General features: G+C 41.0%; 2 protein-coding genes across 4 annotated transcripts in view; one reads left to right on the forward strand and one right to left on the reverse strand.

Moving 5' to 3' along the window:
• Positions 1-22,559, reverse strand: part of LOC133654122 (arginine-glutamic acid dipeptide repeats protein-like) — a 185,923-nt gene that overhangs the window by 99,630 nt on the left and 63,734 nt on the right. The window lies entirely within an intron of this gene.
• Positions 6,644-9,816, forward strand: LOC133654111 (E3 SUMO-protein ligase ZBED1-like). Of its 3 annotated transcripts, none has more exons than XM_062054139.1 (4): positions 6,644-7,902; positions 8,162-8,296; positions 8,472-8,777; positions 8,854-9,816. In XM_062054139.1, the coding sequence occupies exons 1-4, from the start codon at positions 6,790-6,792 to the stop codon at positions 8,974-8,976; spliced, it is 1,677 nt and encodes a 558-aa protein (XP_061910123.1). In that variant the 5' UTR covers positions 6,644-6,789; the 3' UTR covers positions 8,977-9,816. The 3 variants fall into 3 exon arrangements, with proteins under 3 accessions (XP_061910123.1, XP_061910122.1, XP_061910125.1); XM_062054141.1 differs by having other exon boundaries at positions 6,648-6,862; positions 6,947-7,902; positions 8,472-9,814; XM_062054138.1 differs by having other exon boundaries at positions 8,472-9,816.

Here is a 22,559-nt window from a genome sequence, read left to right on the forward strand (position 1 = left end):
TATCCCCTGTGGGGAGGGAGAGACAAGCTTATTGGGAGAAGGAAGTCTCAATAATGGGGCTGCTTTTTTTTTTATCACTGTCCATTTCATTGAAGAAGATCCTTACACATTTTTAAAGATATCATCGTTATCTTTAAAGATGACGGCAGAGTTTGTTTGGCTTGGATCGAGCATGCAGCCAATGTTGATGTCTCCACTTCTCTACAGAATGTTTTACAATCTCTAACTGCACTTTATACTTTCCTTCTATTTGCCTCTGGAGGTGTTTGCCTCACACTTGGCAGACACAACGAAGTGTGAAAAATTAACTCATAAGCGGTGTTATTCTTCCTTAAAGTTGCTGTCGCTGTCTCAATGAAGCACACACACACGGGCTGCTGTACCCTTCTGCGCGCACTTTAACTAGTTCTCAAGCATATGGCTACAGGTATCAGTTATTTTGGTAATCTAGTAATCTATCGATTAGTTTGTTCGATTAATCAAAGTAATCGGTTAAAAACACAATCAATGCGTATTTTAGGGAAAATTTAAATAAACAACTATTTTTCTGCTTACCATAACCTGAAATTAAAAAAATAAATAAATGCACATCATTAACATTGAAATTGCATTGTAACATGTGATTTGCTAAAAATTACAGCCCCACACCACCGCTCTCTCATGTGCATTCTATTGCTGATGATGCAGGTCTTTCTTTGCTCCGGACCTGCATCCACTCCGATACATTCTTGGTAGTAGCATCATGTTCGTAGTGCAATCCAACGTCATTTCATTTAACATCAGCATAGCCATTAGAGACGTAATATTTGTAATCTGTGCCAATTTTACAGTGGACATCACTTAAAACAAGTTGTAAGGATCTGCAGACGGCTATTGTGACGTCATAGGTCAACCGGAAAAGGAATTAATTAAGACGCGCTAAAATGAAACAAGCGCCCCACAGTGTGCGGAAGGCACATAGCTTATGACCAATGGTCGCATTAGAGAGAGTGCATGGACACTTGGACTTCACAAATATACAACAAATTAAAAAAAATAACTATTTGAGAAATTAGACCAATTTAGTGCATGGAAACGTAGTGACTGAAACCGTAAGTAATAACAGTAGGTTAGAAATGCGTTAAAAGATACTTTAGCAATGTTAGTTTGATTTGTTGTGTAGCTAGCTTAGCTTTATAATGTAAGACAATAGCATAACCATCTTCTGGCAAAATAAAGAATCATTTTCCCACAAACTACTTTTAATTGGATCAGTGCCTAGTGTGTTTGGCAATTGACGTTTAAGTTATATAATCCGTTATTACGTTCGCGATGTCGCACGTAACGTACGTACCTTCTGGCCTTGAGCCTCTATTGTTTACAACTCGAAACACAGCCGTGCAGTAGAGTTATTTACATGATAAAGAACAGAAAAACCTTTTATTGTCAATATACTTATGTATACAACCAGGATCTAGCATTAAGAAGTTAGACTCGGTAGAAGTTTAACCTTAGCCAGCTATAGATCCAGACCTGTATGCGGGCTTCATTCCTTTCCCTCGTCCGCAAGCATCTTCGCTTTCTTCCTTGGTGCTGACAACAAAACTCAAGGTGAGCCGCTGAGCTCGCTATATCAACTGGGATGTTGTGTTGTGGTGAAAGTTACTCAAAACAGATGTCATGTGGCGGTCACCGATGTATAGAGTGCACAATTAAAAAAGGAAGACAGCTAAAAAAAACTACAAAACATTGGTGAGGAGAGATTCATTTACATCTAACAACAAAGGGAGAAAAGAAATAGCTTGAAAATAGGTCTTTAAAACAAAATCTCTACTAATTTTTCTCCAAAGAACCACCATTACATGTTATGTAGACCACAGTAAAGTGTTTTAAATGTAGAACAAAAATGTGATATGACACCTTTACAAATCTGCTGCAAAAATGTGAGTCTCTCACAAGTTTTTTGAACAGAACTTGCAGACCACCAGTAAATAGCCCAAATTATGAAAAAGAGAGGACCTAAAATGAAACCTTGAGGAACCCCACCTTAATTACATAAATCATACTGAGGAAAAACATTGTAACAACCCAACAGGAGAGGACTTAAAGGGGTGCCTTAAGGAATGCCTCAGTTACTGGATGTAAATCCCAAGTTTGGAACCTGGTGTTCTATGTTTGCTGGCAAGGTTAAAATGTCAATGCATGGATCTGCCATTGTGTTTACAGTGGTCCAAGTTCCTCTGTACAACAGGAGAACTCTAGTCTTTTTAGGAATTTGTTACAAAAATGTCAGTCTCCAAAGTTTTGAATTGAACTCGTCTGGTGTCATTCCAGGGCCGCCACTTGAATAGCCCTGGTCTAGAGCTTTAATTGTGCCACAAGCTATGACCGGAAAATGTTGCTGAATGGACTGTGAATGCATTAGAAGTACATTTGCATCTAGAAAGTAGCCAGTCAGTACCTGATAATAGTACACAACTAAATGTGAAACCAGTTCAATAAATCATGTGTACACCTGTTTTAGTATTACTGACAATAACCCTTTTGCCCTATTGTCCCAGTAAGTACTCGTGCCCACGCCATGTCGCCATGTTGTGTTTGTATAACCATATTAACCTGCAGGGAGTGTTTTCCCTTGCACACTGTGCAGAGCCAGTGTGCTTCTGTTAAATATGCATGGTTGAAGATCAGAAGACAAAACATTGCGGCGTAGTCGGTGGAAGAATATCCATATCGTAATAACATCACAGCACATTAGCTTCAGCCGCATGCAGCGAGATTTGATTTTTGAATAATGCGCTCTGATTTATGCCATCGGTGAAAATCATGTTTGACATTTTTATGCGTTGGGAGGAATCTGTGAAGAGAGTTTAATGAGGTTACTAAAAGAAGTGAAAGAATAAGATGTAGCATCAATGAACATATCATTGCTTGCAGTAGGAATATTCTGGAGAAAATGTGCAGTATGATTGAAATATGTTGCATGCAGATACATTAATGCACATGGTAAGTTGTATACAGCCCATCCTGCATAGCTTATAAACAGACTGTAGAGCGTGCATGGTATGACATGAAAGCTATCAATTACCAGGTGCCTTGTTCCGTCGCACCATTAACATGTACAAACAGCAACCAAAATACTGTGGGCTCTAAAAAAAACGCAGCGTGGTAACAAGGGTTTGCAGATGTCTGTATTAAAACTGCCATGCATGATGTCATTTAACCTCTCATTCTCTTTCAACATAAACCACAGACAACAAAATACAAATCGACAGCTAAAGGAGGAGGAAAAAATCCTGCAGGCTGTCGCAATAGATTTCATTACATTTAACACATATTACATTGTGTCCACCTCCTCATGCTTCAATCATTAGCCCTTGTCTCTTCTTGCCACCAGCCTGCTCTCAATCGTGACTGTAATTTGAGTGCAGCTTGATTGTGTTAGAAGGCAGATGATTGCGCTGATGAGCAGAGCGCCACTGATGAGAAGAAAATGGGCCATCTTAAGACTAGGGAGGAGGAAAAAAATGCTGTCAATAACAGCCAGAGTGACATAAGTCTGTTAAAAACAGACTGATTTCCAACTGAATGCCTTGCAAGCCGCTCTGCAAAATGCAAAGCAGCAACGCAAACAATCCGTGAACTCATCTGTAGTCCAACGGTAGCCCTTGAGCAATGTCAAACCAGCATATAAATCAAACTTTAATGAGGCTATTCTTTCCACTGGGTTAATCCTGCTGTTTGGACCATCACCATCCTTCCTGGTATGAACAGGATGACTAGTATTGATATTCAATGACACAATTATCTTCAGCTCTTCCCTCTCATATTAAGTTCTTGTTCTTGTCACGTAAATGCATACATGACATTTGACCTTTATATTTAACCTATCTGCTAGCGAACACACCAAGCGACCACATCTTCTGAATGAGTAATCCGCCCAGATCATATGTATTCCTTACAACAGCCAAAACAAAGACTAGTTTATTTGTTTTGTTTTTTTACTGGAAGCTGAAATAGAGTACAATAGAAGTTGAAATTCAAAATAAGCCTGGGCCAATAATCAATGAATCAATGAATCGAATGATAAATAAAGTACCAATGATTGTCACGCACACACTGGGTGTGGTGAAATTTGTCCTCTGCATTTGACCCATCTACTTGTTCACCCCCTGGGAGGTGAGGGGAGCAGTGAGCAGCAGCGGTGGCCGCGCCCGGGAATCATTTTGGTGATTTAACCCCCAATTCCAACCCTTGATTTTGAGTGCCAAGCAGGGAGGTAATGAGTCTCATTTTTATAGTCTTTGGTATGACTCGGGGTTTGAACTCACGACTTACCGATCTCAGGGCGGACACTCTAACCACAAGGCCACTGAAAAGGAACTAAATAATTTTGCTTGCACTGATAAACTGCCATGTCCTTGTGTGTGTGTTTTTTTTATCGTCCCTTCTTTTTAAACAGGGTGTAGGAGGGTTCCTCACTCTGAGCATTGCTCTCAGCACCTAAGCGTGTTTGTTCAATAGCAAAATTAAATGGAGTACACCCTCTTGTAGCCATACATCGTCTTTGTCTCTGTGTGTGGAGGCGGGTGGTATCAAGCTCTGCGAGGTAACAAATATTAGGAGGTAATAAGATGACAGTAAACCCAAATGTCTCTGTGTGGGAATATTTCAGTTTCAAACCAAATGAGCAAGATGAGCTAATCGATACGGACGAACGAGCCAGGATGCCGAATTTGTTGGACATTGATTGTTTATTGTGAGCGATACTCCAAATTTGGGCATCTGGAAAGTATTCACAGCACTTCAGTTTTTCCACACTCTGTTATGTTACAGCTTTATTCCAAAAATCTAATAAATACATTTTTGTTCACAAAATTCTACAGACAATACCCCGTAATGACAATGTGCAAAGTAAAAAAAAAAAAAAATCCTTCCATCCATTCGTCTTCTATCACACGGGGCGGGGGCTGGAGCCTATCCCAGCTGGACTAGGGCGGAAGGCAGGGTACACCCTGGACAAGTTGCCACCTCATCGCAGGGCCAACACAGATAGACAACATTCACACTCACAGCCACACACTAGGGCCAATTTAGTGTTGCCAATCAACCTATGCCCAGGTAAATTTAGCAAAAATATCGGGTTCTTGGTCACCTCCCTAACTAAACTAAGATTAATGCAGCAATGTACAGAGACATCCTGGATGTAAACCAACTTCCCATCCAATCTGACAGAGCTTGAGAGGCGCTGCAAAAAGGAATGAGTGAAACTGCCCTAAGAGAGGTGTGCCAAGCTTGTAATTTCTGCCAAAGATGCATCACCAAAGTATTGAACAAATGTAAGTACATGTGAATTTTTAGTTTTAATACATTTGCAAATTTAAAAATAAAAATGTTAAATTGTCATTATAGGGTATTGTCTGTAGAATTTTGAGGACGCAAATGAATTAATTCTATTTTGGAATAAGACTGTGACATACCAAAATTGTGGAAAAGTCAAGCGCTGTGAAAACGTTCCGGGTGCACTGTACCAAGCAGGTCCAGGGTCATGTACAGGATCAATAAATTATTAACGTTTTGATCACCACTGTAATCTAACATAAGCGCAGAGAGACTGTGTAACAATATCTAATTATAATAACATTATTTTCTTACATTACAGACAGTGTTTATATTGAAGTCAATAGTGCAAAAATAACTAACCAAAAGCAAAACTTACTATTGGCTATTGAAATGTGTAAACAACAACGAAAAAAACGATGTGATTATAAAAAAATATTTAATAATTGCAACATTGACCATATATTGATACTATACTTCGTATCGTTACTGTCGATATTTCTTGTGGTCCGCCTACCCTTGTGTACGTTCAAGAGCTCTTGTTTCGCGTTTTTTTTTTTGCATTTTTGATGTACTTTGTGGACGCCGTCTGCTCCACATGCTGTAAGTCTTTGCTGTCGTCCAGCATTCTGTTTTTGTTTACTTTGTAGCCAGTGCAATTTTACTTTCGTTTTCCATAGCCATCCCTAAGCTTCAATGCCTTTTTTAGGGGCACTCGCCTTTTGTTTATTTTTGGTTTAAGCATTAGATACGACGTTTACAAAGCAATTAGCTACCTGCTGCCACCTACTGACATGGAAGAGTATTACACGATTTCTCTGCCAAGCACTAGACAGCACCGACACTCAACAACGGCACATTATTTGCAGATTATAATTACTGGTTTGCATAAAATATTTTTAACCCAAATAGGTGAAGCTACATAATCTCCCAAAGCACACCAAACTGTATTTCACGGCACACCTGCGTGCCGCAGCACAGTGGTTGAAAAACACTGACGTAGGGGGTCCCACCTCTTTAAACTGGCCGTGCCTGCATGTACACTCAGGCGGCATGCAAAATGAATGAATGAATGACTGACTGAATGAAGCGTTCGTATGCAGAGACATGGTTCGCACACAGCGGCATTATAAGCGCAACGTAAAGGTTCCTAAACCGAAAAGGTTGCAAATAGGTGTTCGTAAATCAAGGTTTCACTTAGGGATGTTAACAATTAATCGATTTTCGATTAATTGCCGTTAAGAAATTACCCGATTAAAATTAACGATTTCAATTAATTGACAATTCCGTTCTGTCACGGTCGGTGCGGTGGTTTTCTGTGTGAAGGTAATGCTGAGTTTATACCTCGCTAGTCCACACGAGGGAGTTGTTGCTTATTGTACTTTTTCCAAGCAGCAACACCATCACGTGACCAGCCCTACATGTCCGCTGTACACATGAGAGTCCACATGCGAGAGAAGAAAAACAAACATGAAGCGACGCAAGAGAAGTGCTGTGTGGGAACATTTCACCCTAAAAGAGGACGATGCAACGTGCAAAATATGTAAGGCTGTTTTGAAGTACAACAATTCAACCAGTTCGTTAAATTACCACCTAAAAAGTTTACATGCCGCTGTGCTTGGAGGAGAGAGTGGAGGCGGAGCACGGCCAGGCCAGCCCTCCGTCGCCGAAGCGTTTTCCAAAAGAAAAGCGGTGTGTGATGACGCACGGGCAGAGGGCATCACCCAGAGGATTTGCAACATGGTTGAAAAGGATATGCTGCCTATAAGCATTGTGGATGGCAAGGGGTTTCGTGAGTTGATGAACTATTGTGAGCCAGACTACCAAATCCCTTCTCGAGAAACAATAACAACCCGCATAGAGGCTCGCTACAAAAGAAAGAAAGCCGAGCTGAAAGCACGACTGGCCAACACGCATGTAGCAATAACCACTGACTGTTGGACGTCAAATACAACAGAGAGCTATATCACCGTCACTTGCCACTACATGGAGGACTGGCTGATGAGGTCGGCAGTCCTAGCCACAGAGAGTATGCCGATGAGCCATACGGCTGATAATTTAGCAGAACGGCTGAATGAAATTGTGCATGCATGGGGGCTGACCGGGCGAGTGATAGCCTGTGTTCACGACAACGCGAGTAACATCGTCTTAGCAAACAGCCAACCTCGAGTCGACTGGGCCTCTGTTCCATGCTACACCCATACCCTACAACTGGCCATCAACGATGGTTTCGCTGGGACCCTGCACCAAGTCATCGCAGCTGCAGGAAGATTGGTCAAACACTTTAAGCACAGCACTAAAGCCACCAAAGCGCTGGAAACCAAGCAAGGCCAAATGGGCTTGGAACGCCACCAGCTCATTCAATCCTGCAAAACGAGGTGGAATTCAGTCTGTGACATGTTTGCGAGACTGGTGGAGCAGCGGTGGGCGGTGTGCGCCGTACTATCAGACCGCACGTTCACCAAGCTGTCTGATGCTCGGACACTTGAGATCAGAGACGACCACTGGAAAATCATGGAGGAAATGGGCCCTGTTCTAGTCGCTCTGAAGACAGCAACTACCGTGATATCTACAGAGACTGAGGTAGAGTATTACTTTACCCCCCCCCCCCTTGCACGATTTTGTCATTTGAATTTGAATGCTACTTTATGCATATCACTGTTCTCTGTGTAATATATTTCCAATGTCATATATTATGAGTAAAAAAAAAGAGGGGGAAAGAAAACGTAAGCTTTCTTTTAGTTGACCTTGTACCTATTTACCTAACCTGTGAATCTGTACTGTTATGAAACTTTTCTATACAAAGGAACTAAACTCAACTAATATATTTTTTTTTCTTCAGGTGTCCATATCCAACACGTATCCCATCAGCTTCGGTTTAATCGACGTGCACCTCAAGAAGAGAGTCGAGGGAGACTCAGGCAAAGTGGCAGAATTCAAATCTAAAGTGGCTGCTTCACTGAGCAGACGGATGAAGGTAACAGCTAATGTCTATTATTAATATTATTATTGCAGCATCTAATAAATAACCTATACAAAACATACATAGCATTGTACAAAATATGCATTGCCCATGTAAGGTTAGGTGGCACTGCTTGCTTATTATATTAATAATTGAAGTTATATTATTTATTTGTTTTTATTTGACACAGATTGCATCTGATGACTTCCTAACATCAACCCCAATGATAGCAACGATGGTGGACCCTCGGCACAAGCACCTGTCATTTCTCAGCCCAGCCAGGAGGATTTCAGCAAATGCCAAACTGCTTGAACTGGCTCAAGCAGAAGATGTGAGCTCCACATCCACAACAGCAGATGGAGCAAGCTCTGCCTCTGCCAGTACCACTGGAGAGGAGGAGGAGGGGGCTCAGCCAGACGTGCCTGTCCAGGAAGCTGCACCACAGAGACACACATCTGCTATGGTTCAACTCCTGGGTGCCTACTACACCAACCAGGTCACTAATGATGTGGAGAGAGAGCTGGACAGTTTTCTGAAGGATGCTGTGCCAAACCTTGATTCTGATCCCACAGATTGGTGGGGAAAAAATGAAGCAAGGTATCCGAGGTTGGCAAAAGTGGCAAAACGATACATGTGTATCCCTGCTACATCAGTGCCTTCTGAACGCGTGTTCTCAGCATGTGGCCTTACTGTAACCAAGCTGCGCTCACGGCTCACACCTGAGCATGTAGACATGCTCATATACTTGAATAAAAATGAATAAGCAATTGTACCCATGGGCCATGTTACATGTATGAGGCAGAGAGCCTTCTCTAAAATGTGACTTTTCCCTTTGTTAAAATTTCAATTGTCCACCTGCCTGATGATCTAAATATTAAGTTGATTGTTGTAGCCAGGGTTGGCTAAACTTGGCTTGCTTAATATTTTACTATCACGATCACCATTGTCTTTCAGGAATGTTTACTTGAAGTTGTTGTCAGCCTGTTTCAAGCTGACTGATTATTACATTAATGTTTACACTAATAGTTTGTGAGAGACAAACTAAGATGGGCATAGTGCATGCACTTTATTTTATTTTATGCAGTGACATGTTTTTCATTCAGTTCTTCTGTCAGCCTCACTTGAGCCCAAATGTTAAGTTGAATCAATGACTGTTCTTCTGCAGCAGGCTTAGGTTTACTTATTTTGCTGTTACTTACAATTTCAGGGATGTCTGCCTTATATTTTTTCAAGTTGACTGTCATATAGGCACTTTTCCCAGTTCAAGAGGGATTCAATTAATGTTGCAGCTTGCAGGCTGCTAGCCTTCTAATAGTTTGTGAGACAGACTAAGATGTGCATTGTGCATGTTGTGCACTTGATGTTACTTTATTTTTCTTGTCTTTACAGTAGTGAGTGAGTGACATGTTTTTTCACTTCAGTTCTTGTCAGCCTCACCTGAGTCCAAAGGTGAAGTTCTGCAGCAGACTGCAACAGCCAACAGGCTTACTTATTTGCTGCCTGCTGTTACAATTTTCAGGGATGTCTTCCTTGTATTTTTTCAAGTTGACAGATAGGCATTAGGCACCTTTCCCAGTTCAAGAGGGATTATATAAAATAAAGCTAGCTATTATGGCTGCTGCCACTACCAAGTCTTGCATGTGTGACAAGACTAAAGTGCACTTTATATTATATTCCTCATGTTACAAAGATGACTTACTTTTGTATCAAATAAACATTTGATTAGGGAATACAATGTCCTTTGTATTTTATACCAGCAAAATTTTGATTTTGATTTTGTACCTTATTGAGGGGAAATCTCAGATGGGGGGAAAACGCCGCTTTATCAACTAATCGATGATCGATCGATAAGGTTATCAACTATCAATTAATGAAATAATCGATAATTTGCATCCCTAGTTTCACTGTACCAGTTGTTATTTCACTGATACTAAAAACCTTACAATTAGATCAATACAGTAAAATTGTTGAAATAAAATTGTTTTAAAATTGAATAAACTGTTTCACTACAGGCTCCGCTGTATTTTTTTTATTTATATCACAATCTAGATCGTAAAGCTTGGCTGTTGCAACTAGAAAATGCAGAGAGCAGAATGAAAAGCTCTCTGCCTCATGCTGGGGTTGACATTATTGAGTAGCAGTGTCTCTCAGTGGCCATCCAAATCCTCCAGGCAACATAACGCCACTTATCTCCGTATACAAAGACCAATTTAGCTACATCTTACCTATTGGACTGGAATTGCATGACATTGAGCTAGCTTGAGTGGCCAAGAAATGAACCTTGTTATGTGTCCTGACACCCGGGCCGTGCACTCGGGCAAATAAAAACATGGCTCTCACTTACTGGCCGCCTGTGCCCACGGGCTCGTACATCAGCATTAAGAAAAGGGGGGCTCGGCAGCTTCAAGGTCAGCTCAATTTCCTCCCACTGTTATGAAGTATCAGAATCACAGCAAGGGGGCGAGCAGCCACACACATGTAAGGAAATGATTTAGGGAAAGGGAAGGGAAAGGAGAGGTGATGTGTAACACAAAAAAAAGGAACCGTGACAAATCACTCAGTGAGAGGCATGCAACCTCTTGTACAAAAAGGGATGTTCCAGTAAGGACATTAGGGAGAAAATGTCTTCCTGCTTGCTCATTCTATGCAGCTAAAAGTAATAGGATTGGATTCTTGTTGTTGTTGTTGTTAACCAGCAAATAGCGCTGGTGTAATTGCTTAAGTGTAGTCAGTAAACTACAGTGCAATCAAACCGTCTACTTCTTGGAGAAAATGTGAATGCTTATGATTACTGTAATTACATTTTAAGCTGTTCCTAAATGTTTTCTTTTGAGACCTGCGGTCCATTCGCCACAAGCCCCGGCAATTTGATAAATTACACAAAATAAAAACTGACCGGTGTGTGTGTTTGCTGCTTGTCATCCTTGGCTGCCTCACCAGCGGAGGTTTGACATCTTCAGCTAAGAGCCGGGGGAAATAACAGCAAATTCACTTAATGGCACCACCTCATCTATTGCTCATACACAGAGAGGTGGAGGGGAGGAGGATGGGCTACAAAATGGCTGTATGTGGCTGCTGTCAGTGGGGGTGCAGGTGTGTGGGTAAACACTAAGCACTGAGATCCATCACTGGCTTTGCTTGGAGAACCAACTGTAATTTGCAGTCAACCCTAACCCTTTGTATAAAGTCAGGCTGCCTGCACTAACACGACTGTGTATCTTTTTTTTTCTTTTAATATGTGATGACAGCACAATCTTATTTGATGCATGGGTGCAGTCGCATTAGCATAATACTTAAACGCAGTCATGATGCAGATGCATGTTTGTGCAGGCCCATGTGTAATTCTGCTGCATGTCTTCAGGGAGTGTTGCCAGGCCAGATGTATAATGGCCTCCGTGTGAGGTACTGCGGTACAACCCAGAGAGGACAGAGCCCAGCCGCTGGGAGCGACTCCATGCCGACTTGCAGATAGAGAACACGTCAGGGTAATAGCAGGTGTGATATCCACAAAGTCCCAAATTCCCTTAAGGCTACTTGAGCTTTCTATCCTCCAAGAAGTGCATTTTGGTGTGCAATTTCTACTGTCAAAGTTGTAAAGGTTACAAAGAGTACAACCTTGGTAATGAAGGCAATCGTGGTTTCCTCTATGGCTTGTGCTCAGAATGCTTTGGAAGAGATGATAGCATATTAGTTATACAGATATCCTCAAAGTCACATTTGGGCAATTAGTTGCAATAAGTCCCACCCATTATCAGTGGCCATATTTTTCAACTAAGTACTCAAACATTTCAGACAATTTGATTGTCAATTCCCTTAAAGTATGTACCAAATTTTGTAACAAACACCATAAAGTTACTGTGAGTGTTTTTAGAGCGCAATGAGATGTGCGAGAAATTTCACGTCAATCTGACTTCTTTTGGGGTTTATTACCATCATGTGGTGTAGGTAGGAATGTAACAATAAACAATATAATGACAAACTGTTGTACAACTTCCAACGGTTAGTATTACCATTTTAAATTGAAGTTTTCAAAAACCCTAATTGATAACACTTTGATAAACTCATGTACCGGTAAATCTGCTCATTTACTGGAGAGGCATGCTAGCGCTAGCTCATTAGACAACTTAAATGCTAACAGGAAAACCTTCGCCATTAAAAAAAACGACATAAACTTGTATAAAAACATTGCTGTCTGAGCAACTACACTATTGAACCTGCAGACTGTGCTATCTTAGAACAAAGTGATCGTCTATACCAAGTATAGAAGTATACATACAAGTACACACACGATCACGTGCACATATTAGAGATGGAATGGTATTGTAGATACTGTGGTATTGCAGTTTCAAAGTCTTTATTTACAATATTGGCGTGACGTGTGACGGTATCAAACAAAAACTCAGATGGAAGGCAGAGTACACCCTAGGCTGGACAAGTCGCCCCCTCATAAACCGTCACCCAGAAAAGATATTTGAAGACAGCGAAGCTAAACATCTGTTTGTGACGTATATACATTATTGAAAGTTAGTTACCTTTTCTGACACACTGTATTTTCCAGGCTGATATAAAACATGTCCAATGTAGAAGACACTGTTGAAAGACACTGACGTGAACATTATTGTTCTACATGTGTTACACACAATGTTTACATTGTCACTTTAAAGGCCTACTGAAATGAATTTTTTTTATTTAAACGGGAATAGCAGATCCATTCTATGTGTCATACTTGATCATTTCGCGATATTGCCATATTTTTGCTGAAAGGATTTAGTAGAGAAAATCGACGATAAAGTTCGCAACTTTTGCTCGCTGATAAAAAAAGCCTTGCCTGTACCGGAAGTAGCGTGACGTCACAGGAGGCAATATTCCTCACAATTTTCCTTTGTTTACAATGGAGCGGGAGAGATTCGGAGCAACAAAGCGACGATTACCCCATTAATTTGAGCGAGGATGAAAGATTCGTAGATGAGGAACATTACAGTGAAGGACTTGAGAGGCAGTGATGGACGTATCTTTTTTCGCTCTGACCGTAACTTAGGTACAAGCTGGCTCATTGGATTCCACACTCTCTCCTTTTTCTATTGTGGATCACGGATTTGTATTTTAAACCACCTCGGATACTATATCCTCTTGAAAATGAGAGTCGAGCACGCGAAATGGACATTTAAAGTGACGTTTATCTCCACGACAATACATCGGTGACACACTTAGCTACTGAGCTAACGTGATCGCATCGTTCTCAAATGAAGATAGAAATAAAATAAATAAATCCCTGACTGGAAGGATAGACGGAAGATCAACAATACTATTAAACCATGTACATGTAACTACACGGTTAAAAATTCTCAGCCTGGAAAGGCTTAACAATGCTGTTGCTAACGACGCTAAGGCTAATTTAGCAACTGAAACCTCACAGAACTGTGATAAAAACATTAGCGCTCCACCTACGCCAGCCAGCCCTCATCTTCCCATCAACAGCCGTGCTCACCTGCGTTCCAGCGATCGACGGCGCGACGAATGACTTCATCCGTGGGTTTGGCGGCAAGCATTGGCTAGGCGTCTGCTAGTCCTTGTTGTGTTGCTGTAAGTATTGTACTTAGCCGCTAATACACAGATCGATCCCACCTACAACGTTCTTCTTTGCAGCCTCCATTGTTCATTAAACAAATTGCAAAAGATTCACCAACACAGATGTCCAGAATACTGTGGAATTTTGTCGAAGAAAACAAGAGGTTTCTGTATCGGGTCCGACGGGGTCCAACCACTTCCGTGGATTTTGTGACGTCACGCGCATAAATCATATCCAAAGGACTTTTTCAACCGGAAGTGTGGCGGGAATTTTAAAATTGCACTTTATAAGTTAACCCGGCCGTATTGGCATGTGTTTCAATGTTAAGATTTCATCATTGATATATAAACTATCAGACTGCGTGGTCGGTAGTAGTGGGTTTCAGTAGGCCTTTAAGACACTCAACTGTAAGTTTGTTTTAATATTTTCTTAAAACAGTGGGTGTTTTTGCACGCACTATTCTTTAAACTTAAAAATACAATTTGTAGTAATAAATACGATTATAAACATTTGAGCATTGTGTTAGTGTTCAATTACTTGACTCAACATTCCTGCCACTTCATTTTACAAACTAACATTTGTACCAAGTAAATTTTTTCGGACATATACCAAAATAATATCGTACAGTGGCCTTAATACTGTAATAATATCGTACTGTGACATTTTGATATTATTACATCATTAATATATATATATATATATATATATATATATATATATATATATATATATATATATATATATATATATATATATATATATATATATATATATATATATATATATATATATATATATATATATAAATTATACACTGTACTGTGCGCCCTCGTAGTTGTTGCTTTTTTCATTTGTTTCTTGCATTGAACAAGGAAAGCACGGTCTACCAAGTCAAATTCCTTGTGTGTTAAACATACTTGCCCAATAAATCTGATTCGGATTTATTTCGCTGCCCTCAACTCCACGTTTAGCTGCAAGTTTGGTCATTACGTCTACTATTGCAGCAACATACAACAGGGGTCAACTGATTGCCTGTTGTCACGGATATTTCTGGCATATTTGATCGAGTTACTATGCTCACAGCTGATCACTGTGATCGACTGAAATGTATCATGATAACACCATCATAGGGCTGGGCGATATGGACGAAAAAGTATATCTCGATATATTTTTACTTAAATTCGATATTCGATATATATCTCAATATATTTTCCAGTGAAAGTATATATTTAAAGATATTCATTTTTGAGCGAGATTCACTGAAATTGAACTGAATGACAACTGTACTGTAAACAGTCAGTGGCACTTTTATTATACCCAGTTAGTCAAGATGGGTATTAACAGCACAGAACAGAAACTGTTTAAGTAGCACAGAATTACATAACACAAATAATATAGAAAAATATTCTTTCTACGTAAAATAAATAACATAGCTGTGCAAATACCGTATTTTTCGGAGAATAAGTCGCTCCGGAGTATAAGTCGCACCGGCCGAAAATGCATAATAAAGAAGGAAAAAAACATACATAAGTCGCACTGGAGTATAAGTTGCATTTTTTGGGGACATTTATTTGATAAAACCCAACACCAAGAATAGACATTTGAAAGGCAATTTAAAATAAATAAAGAATAGTGAACAACAGGCTGAATAAGTGTACGTTATATGACGCATAAATAACCAACTGAGAACGTGTCTGGTATGTTAACGTAACATATTATGGTAAGAGTCATCCAAATAACTATAACATATAGAACATGCTATACGTTTACCAAACAATCTGTCACTCCTAATCGCTAAATCCCATGAAATCTTATACGTCTAGTCTCTTACGGGAATGAGCTAAATAATATTATTTGATATTTTACGGTAATGTGTTAATAATTTCACACATAAGTCGCTCCTGAGTATAAGTCGCACCCCCGGCCAAACTATGAAAAAAACTGCGACTTATAATCCCGAAAAATACATTAATAGATATTTGGCAGCACTTCTCGTGCGAAATATGGCAACTCGAGAATAGTTTTGATTTGGGTTTACATTGTAAACAACTCAAATTAATGTTTTATCCAGACGCATACATTTGTCCAAATGTGGCCAAGTAGACGCATTGTGGGTTTCCTGGACGTCGTCTACATCGCTAAAAGAAACATCTAAAGAAGAGAATCCCTCTGCCATCTTCCACTAGTTTTTAATGTACACTACCGTTCAAAAGTTTGGGGTCACCCAAACAATTTTGTGGAATAGCCTTCATTTCTAAGAGCAAGAATAGACTGTCGAGTTTCAGATGAAAGTTTTCTTTTTCTGGCCATTTTGAGCGTTTAATTGACCCCACAAATGTGATGCTCCAGAAACTCAATCTGCTTAAAGGAAGGTCAGTTTTGTAGCTTCTGTAACGAGCTAAACTGTTTGCAGATGTGTGAACATGATTGCACAAGGGTTTTCTAATCATCAATTAGCCTTCTGAGCCAATGAGCAAACACATTGTACCATTAGAACACTGGAGTGATAGTTGCTGGAAATGGGCCTCTATACTCCTATGTAGATATTGCACCAAAAACCAGACATTTGCAGCTAGAATAGTCATTTACCACATTAGCAATGTATAGAGTGTATTTCTTTAAAGTTAAGCCTAGTTTAAAGTTATCTTCATTGAAAAGTACAGTGCTTTTCCTTCAAAAATAAGGACATTTCAATGTGACCCCAAACTTTTGAACGGTAGTGTAGTTCCAATAGTTTTTAATACCTACTCAGTGGCCTAGTGGTTAGAGAGTCCGCCCTGAGATCGGTAGGTTGGGAGTTCAAACCCCGGCTGAGTCATACCAAAGACTATAAAAATGGGACCCATTACCTCCCTGCTTGACACTCAGCATCAAGGGTTGGAATTGGGGGTTAAATCACCAAAAATGATTCCCAGGCGCGGCCACCGCTGCTGCTCACTGCTCCCCTCACCTCCCAGGGGGGGGGGGATCAAGGGTGATGGGTCAAATGCAGAGAATCATTTTGCCACACCTAGTGTGTGTGTGACAATCATTGGTACTTTAACTTTAACTTTAATATATAAATCGCTCTTCTCTCCTACAACTTTCTCGTCGTCATTTGGGATGTCTGTTGTGATTTCCCTTCCTGGTTCGATGACCCGCCCTATCTTGCTTCTGATTGGCCTAATCTCAACCAATCGTGACTCATCATAGTAAACAACCAACCAATCTTGGATGTTCTTATATGTGCAAGCACGTCTTGGAAGGAGGAAGATGAGGGGTTTAGTAGCCCATGAGAGGGAGTGAGAAGCGGGGGAGAACTAGGAACACAACAAATAAGCGGAGTTCAGTCATTTTAACGTGAAATAAATTATATCGATATTATGATATTTTCTTAATTCATATCTTGTTTAAATATATGTCGATACATCTTACAAACTTGATATATCGCCCAGCCCTACGCCATCATATAATCGCCACGCCCGAGACACAGGACAGTGTTGGGGTTAGATATATTGAATTCTTTTAGAATCAAAACGCATGAAGATGCGTACTGAACTGGACCAAACCGTTGTACTTGGTGCAAACATGACTTCAGGGATTGACTGCAGTGGACCATTTTAACAAAAATCAAACAGTTATCAATTAGGCTGCTTGTTTGTATGAAAATCATGTTTTGGCAACAGAAATGCAACGAGTCTCTCCATTAGATGGGAACAAGGCTCTGCAGCTGCTGTCACTGAGCTAACATCACAATAAAAACAAAGAAATGCTTTGCTTTTAAAAAAAAAAAAATTCTGTCTGCACATTACATTCTTAAGAGTCCTGAAGAGTTGTGTTTGTTTTGCGGAGAGAGAGAAAAATGTACACTACCACAGTACAAAAACAGTTATAGAAATCTCAACACATGTATTCCAATTGCGCTAATGAGTGTTTTTAGATATACCTTAATAGTACAATGAATCACACTTGGGAATTTTTTAAGCAGCAGCACATCAAAACTGGCTCTTCCTGTAGCTGCAAGACCAGCAGAACAAAGCACAGAGCAACTACAGCGTCGTTATAAAAGGAAGCGAAGCGTAAAGTGGAGCAAAAACAAACAAAGCGTATGAATGCATTCTGATAGAAAATTACATGTTGAATAAAATGATTAACATCTACTTGGAGGACAAAGATGCTAAAGCAGACTTTAATGAACCGTCAGCCTGAATCCAGAAATATGCGTCACGACAAACTTATATCCCGAGAGTAGTGTTTTGAAATGCGACTATGGTGACATGTTGCCTGGCTGATATGTTGTTGTCAAGCAAGTATCCAGCCGTGATTAAGTGACCTACAACAGAAACAAAACACCAGGAGGTGCAATGAATAAGCCTTGACTGAATAAAGAGACGCAGCTACTATCAGTCACCGCGCAATAAATAAATCGACTGGCCTTGTACGAGTGGGGCCACATTGTGCCTTCAGAATAAAAAGCAGCAGTGTGTGTTGGGAGACCAGCTGATAACGGCTGGGTAATAAGTATCAGTGAGTGGAGGGCTGCTGGAGGAGGGGGAGACCAGTGACTCCTCTGTGCTTTCCAATTACAAAAAGCTCTCTCTCCTCTTCCATCGCTTGTCAGTCTCCATTTTGGTCTCTCTGCACCTGCACCTGACACTGCAAGTGTCCTGTCAACAACCTCTTCTTATCCCTGAGGAGTTTAGCCCCCGCCCACTGAACTCCCAGTCCAGCAGCACCCCGGGGCATGAGACTATTAAATATGAGGCAGGGTTGTCATGCTGAGTCTGCAATGGGACTGCAGAAGAGGAGGGAGGCTTTGCTACTCAAACCCCCCAAAAAACCCAGAACGCAGGTTGTACTGGAGATCAACATTACTATTGTGCTATTTAATAAACACATGCGCAAACGAAGACCGGTACATTACAAAAATGTTACCCATACATAAAACAATACTGTTTGTAAATGAAGCACAATGGAGTGCACTACTGGGTTGCATTCAGCAGAGGCGCTGTTAATTTAGTCTCAACTACATCGATGTCTGAACCATGACATCAGTATTTGGAAAATTGATATGTTGATTAGCCTCATTTCCATAGTCTGCAGTCACCTTGTCACTACGTTTTTATTAGGGTGCAGTCAAAAAAGAATAAGATCAGTTGCACGATATAAACAATAGAGCAGTGTTTTTCAACCTAACATTTTTTTCATTGAAAAACTCCAGAGGCACACCACTTGCAGAAAACATTAAAAAATTAGACTCAGCAGCCGATATTGACAGTAAAAAGTTGTCCTCACAATTGTTGGATATAAATTCAAACCATAACCAACCATGCATCACTATAGCTCTTGTCTCAAAGTAGGTGTACTGTCACGACCTGTCACATCACGCCGTGACTTATTTAGAGTTTTTTGGTGTTTCCCTGTGTGTAGTGTTTTAGTTCTCGTCTTGCGCTCCTATTTTGTTGTTGATTGTCATGTCATGTACGGATGTACTTTGTGAACGCCGTCTGCTGCTCCACACGCTGTAAGTCTTTGCTGTGGTCCAGCATTCTGTTTTTGTTTACTTTGCAGCCAGTTCAGTTTGAGTTTTGTTTTGCATACCCATCCCTAAGCTTCAATGCCTTTTCTTAGTGGTACTCGCCTTTTGTTTATTTTTGGTTTAAGCATTACATACCGTTTTACCTGCACACTGCCTCCCGCTGTCGTCTGCATATTGTGATCACGACAAACCATGTTCCTGACATCCACAAAGCAATTAGCTACCTGCTGCCACCTACTGATATGGAAGAGTATTACACGGTTACTCTGCCGCGCTCTAGACAGCACAGACACTCAACAACGGCACATTATTTGCAGATTCTAATTACTGGTTTGCAAAAAATATTTTTAACCCAATTAGGTGAATGAAATGACATCATCTCCCACGGCACACCAGACAATATCTCACAGTACACTAGTTTGCCGCGGCACAGTGGTAGAAAAACACTGCAATAGAGGATCGAAACAATATGAATTTAGCCTACGATGTAGATTTGAATTCTACCGCCCTATATTGATGAAACAATCTAGCAGTATACCACAAAATTGACATCTGTAATTTGTAACAGGCTGCAACAGAGATGAGTAAGGGCTCACATGTGTGGCTTAAATCTGTGCATCCACAAGGTGGAGCTTCTAACACTAACGCTCACCTTGATGGTGTGAAGCGAACAAATAGAATACTACTCAGTGGCCTAGTGGTTAGAGTGTCCGCCCTGAGATCGGTAGGTTGTGAGTTCAAACCCCGGCCAAGTCATACTGAAGACTATAAAAATGGGACCCATTACCTCCCTGCTTGGCACTCAGCATCAAAGGTTGGAATTAGGGGTTAAATCACCAAAAATGATTCCCGGGCGCAGCCACCGCTGCTGCCCACTGCTCCTCTCACCTCCCAGGGGGTGAACAAGGGGATGGGTCAAATGCAGAGGACAAATTTCACCACACACCTAGTGTGTGTGTGACAATCATTGGTACTTTAACTTCACTGTGTGTGACAATCATTGGTAACTTTAACTTCTCAGTATATTTTAAAAGAAGTCGAAAATCGGCCGATACTGATACTGGCCAATTGATGAGCACAACCCCAGCATCCACATTCAGGGAACTGGCAAGCGCAATTTGAGTAAGATTGGTTGAAAAACATGGCCGCCTTCAGGCAAAAAAATCTTTGCAGGGGCAAGGGTGGGACTTACTGTAGCAACAAATTGCCCATAAGTCACTGAAGACTTGTCCAATGATTAAACAACTTTAAGCACATGTGTGTTTCACGAACGCTAGTATGTTGAGCACAACCCATAAGGCCACAAATGCTTTGTATATTCATTAATTTTTTTTACATTACATCTGACTTCCCATATCATTTTTCTCTGAACGTACTTCTCACATTCAGCCGAATAAGATAACTAAATCATTTGACACACCTCTCTGAATGATGCATAGCAGTGATATGCATGCCACTGCAAACCAAACCCCACAAAAACCCTGACATTGTCAATCATAACTTTAAACTGATCATTAATATCTTTATGAAAGCTACATTTTGGATTGCACCTTAGGGTTTTAGTGGGCGACTGTATTTGGACACACACACACACACACACACACACGCACACACACACACAAACAAACAAACAAAGGTATAGCTCGGTTGGTAGAGTGGACGGGCCAGCAACTTGAGGGTTCCAGGTTTGATCCCCGCTTCCACCATCCTAGTCACTGCCGTTGTGTCCTTGGGCAAGACACTTTACCCACCTGCTCCCAGTGCCACCCACACTGGTTTAAATGTAACTTAGTTATTGGGTTTCACTACGTAAAACCGCTTTGAGTCACTAGAGAAAAGCGCTATATAAAATTCTAAAATTAAAATTCTCACACACACACACACACACACACACACACACACACACACACACACACACACACACACACACACACACACACACAATATTCTGGTGTCAGCCAATTACAAGCGTGCCCTGTCTGCTCTTGACTACACTCTCTAACCTCCCTCCACAGTGCATGTCAAAACCCTCAGCACTGATTTTCTTTGCTCCTTGTGCTCTCACTTTAGCTCCCACTACTACTTTTTACTTGGTCTCGGTCTTCGGGTTCTGAAATATTTAGCAGGCCCATCTAAATACGCCTTCAGGAACTGAGTCAGGGCCGTCTACCTCTCCGTATCAAAAGCAATGACAAAGTGAGAGAGAGAGAGAGAGAGAGGGAGAGAGAGAGAGAGAGAGAGAGAGAGAGTGAGAGTGAGAGTGAGAGAGAGAGAGAGAGAGAGAGAGAGAGAGAGAGAGAGAGAGAGAGAGAGAGAGAGAGAGAGAGAGAGAGAGAGAGAGAGAGAGAGAGAGAGAGAGAGAGAGAAATGGGGAAGGTTGGCTAATATCTCATCAACATTATTAAATCATCCCTCCCCCATCGGCAATCCCTGAGTGGTCCAGGGTTGTGTTATTTTGCCGTCAGGGTTGGGTGGCCTCGGCTCCAAGGGTTATAGTTTTTGGCTGCTTGGCCAGCTAGTGCACTGCTGAGCGGGCGTCGGGGGACTTTCCCCTCAATTAAGCAAAGGTAAAGCAATGCTTGTGCCTGTGAATACATTAGTCTTCCTGTCACCAGTGGCTACATGGAAATGTAGTTAAAAAAAAAAAAAGCTGTAGACCTTTACTCTTTTTATGTTTTACTACCAGCGGTGGTTGACTTTCTACATCAGTCCGCCCATAATATACTAAACCTCGAATGCTCCTATCGTCTGTTAACTTTTTTTTTTTTTACACTTTTGTGACTAGCCTCCTTCTGTCATCAGCACTGTAGAGGTCTTGATAGGGGTGTAACGGTACGTGTATTTGTATTGAACCGTTTCAATACGGGGGTTCCGGTTCGGTTCGGAGGTGTACCGAACGAGTTTCCACACGGACGTATTAAGTAGCGTAACGCACTGCCGTGTGTTGTGCCTCGGTGTGCATTGTTTACTCAAAATGCCGGACATTTGAGGCCCTGACAGCTCCGCAAAAGAGGACATGTCCGGTGAAAAGAGGACCCGTTAGCTGCTAGCATGCCGCTAACGGGCTACGATAGACTGACCATACGTCCTCTTTTCACCGGACATGTCCTCTTTTGCGGAGCTGTCATGGCGGGGTTTCTTAAATGCCTCAAATGTCCGGCATTTTGAGTTAGGGTTGCGTGTATTTTCAA

Source organism: Entelurus aequoreus, linkage group LG07 (assembly GCF_033978785.1).
Source record: "Entelurus aequoreus isolate RoL-2023_Sb linkage group LG07, RoL_Eaeq_v1.1, whole genome shotgun sequence".
Classification (NCBI taxonomy): domain Eukaryota; kingdom Metazoa; phylum Chordata; class Actinopteri; order Syngnathiformes; family Syngnathidae; genus Entelurus; species Entelurus aequoreus.

What these genes read in the sequence shown, in the direction of transcription:
- LOC133654111 (XM_062054138.1), top strand. Translation starts at nt 6,790, where the DNA reads ATGAAGCGACGCAAGAGAAGTGCTGTGTGGGAACATTTCACCCTAAAA. An exon ending in TGATATCTACAGAGACTGAG is followed by an intron (nt 7,903 to 8,161) that starts GTAGAGTATTAC and finishes TTTTTTCTTCAG; the next exon opens with GTGTCCATATCCAACACGTA. An exon ending in CACTGAGCAGACGGATGAAG is followed by an intron (nt 8,297 to 8,471) that starts GTAACAGCTAAT and finishes TATTTGACACAG; the next exon opens with ATTGCATCTGATGACTTCCT.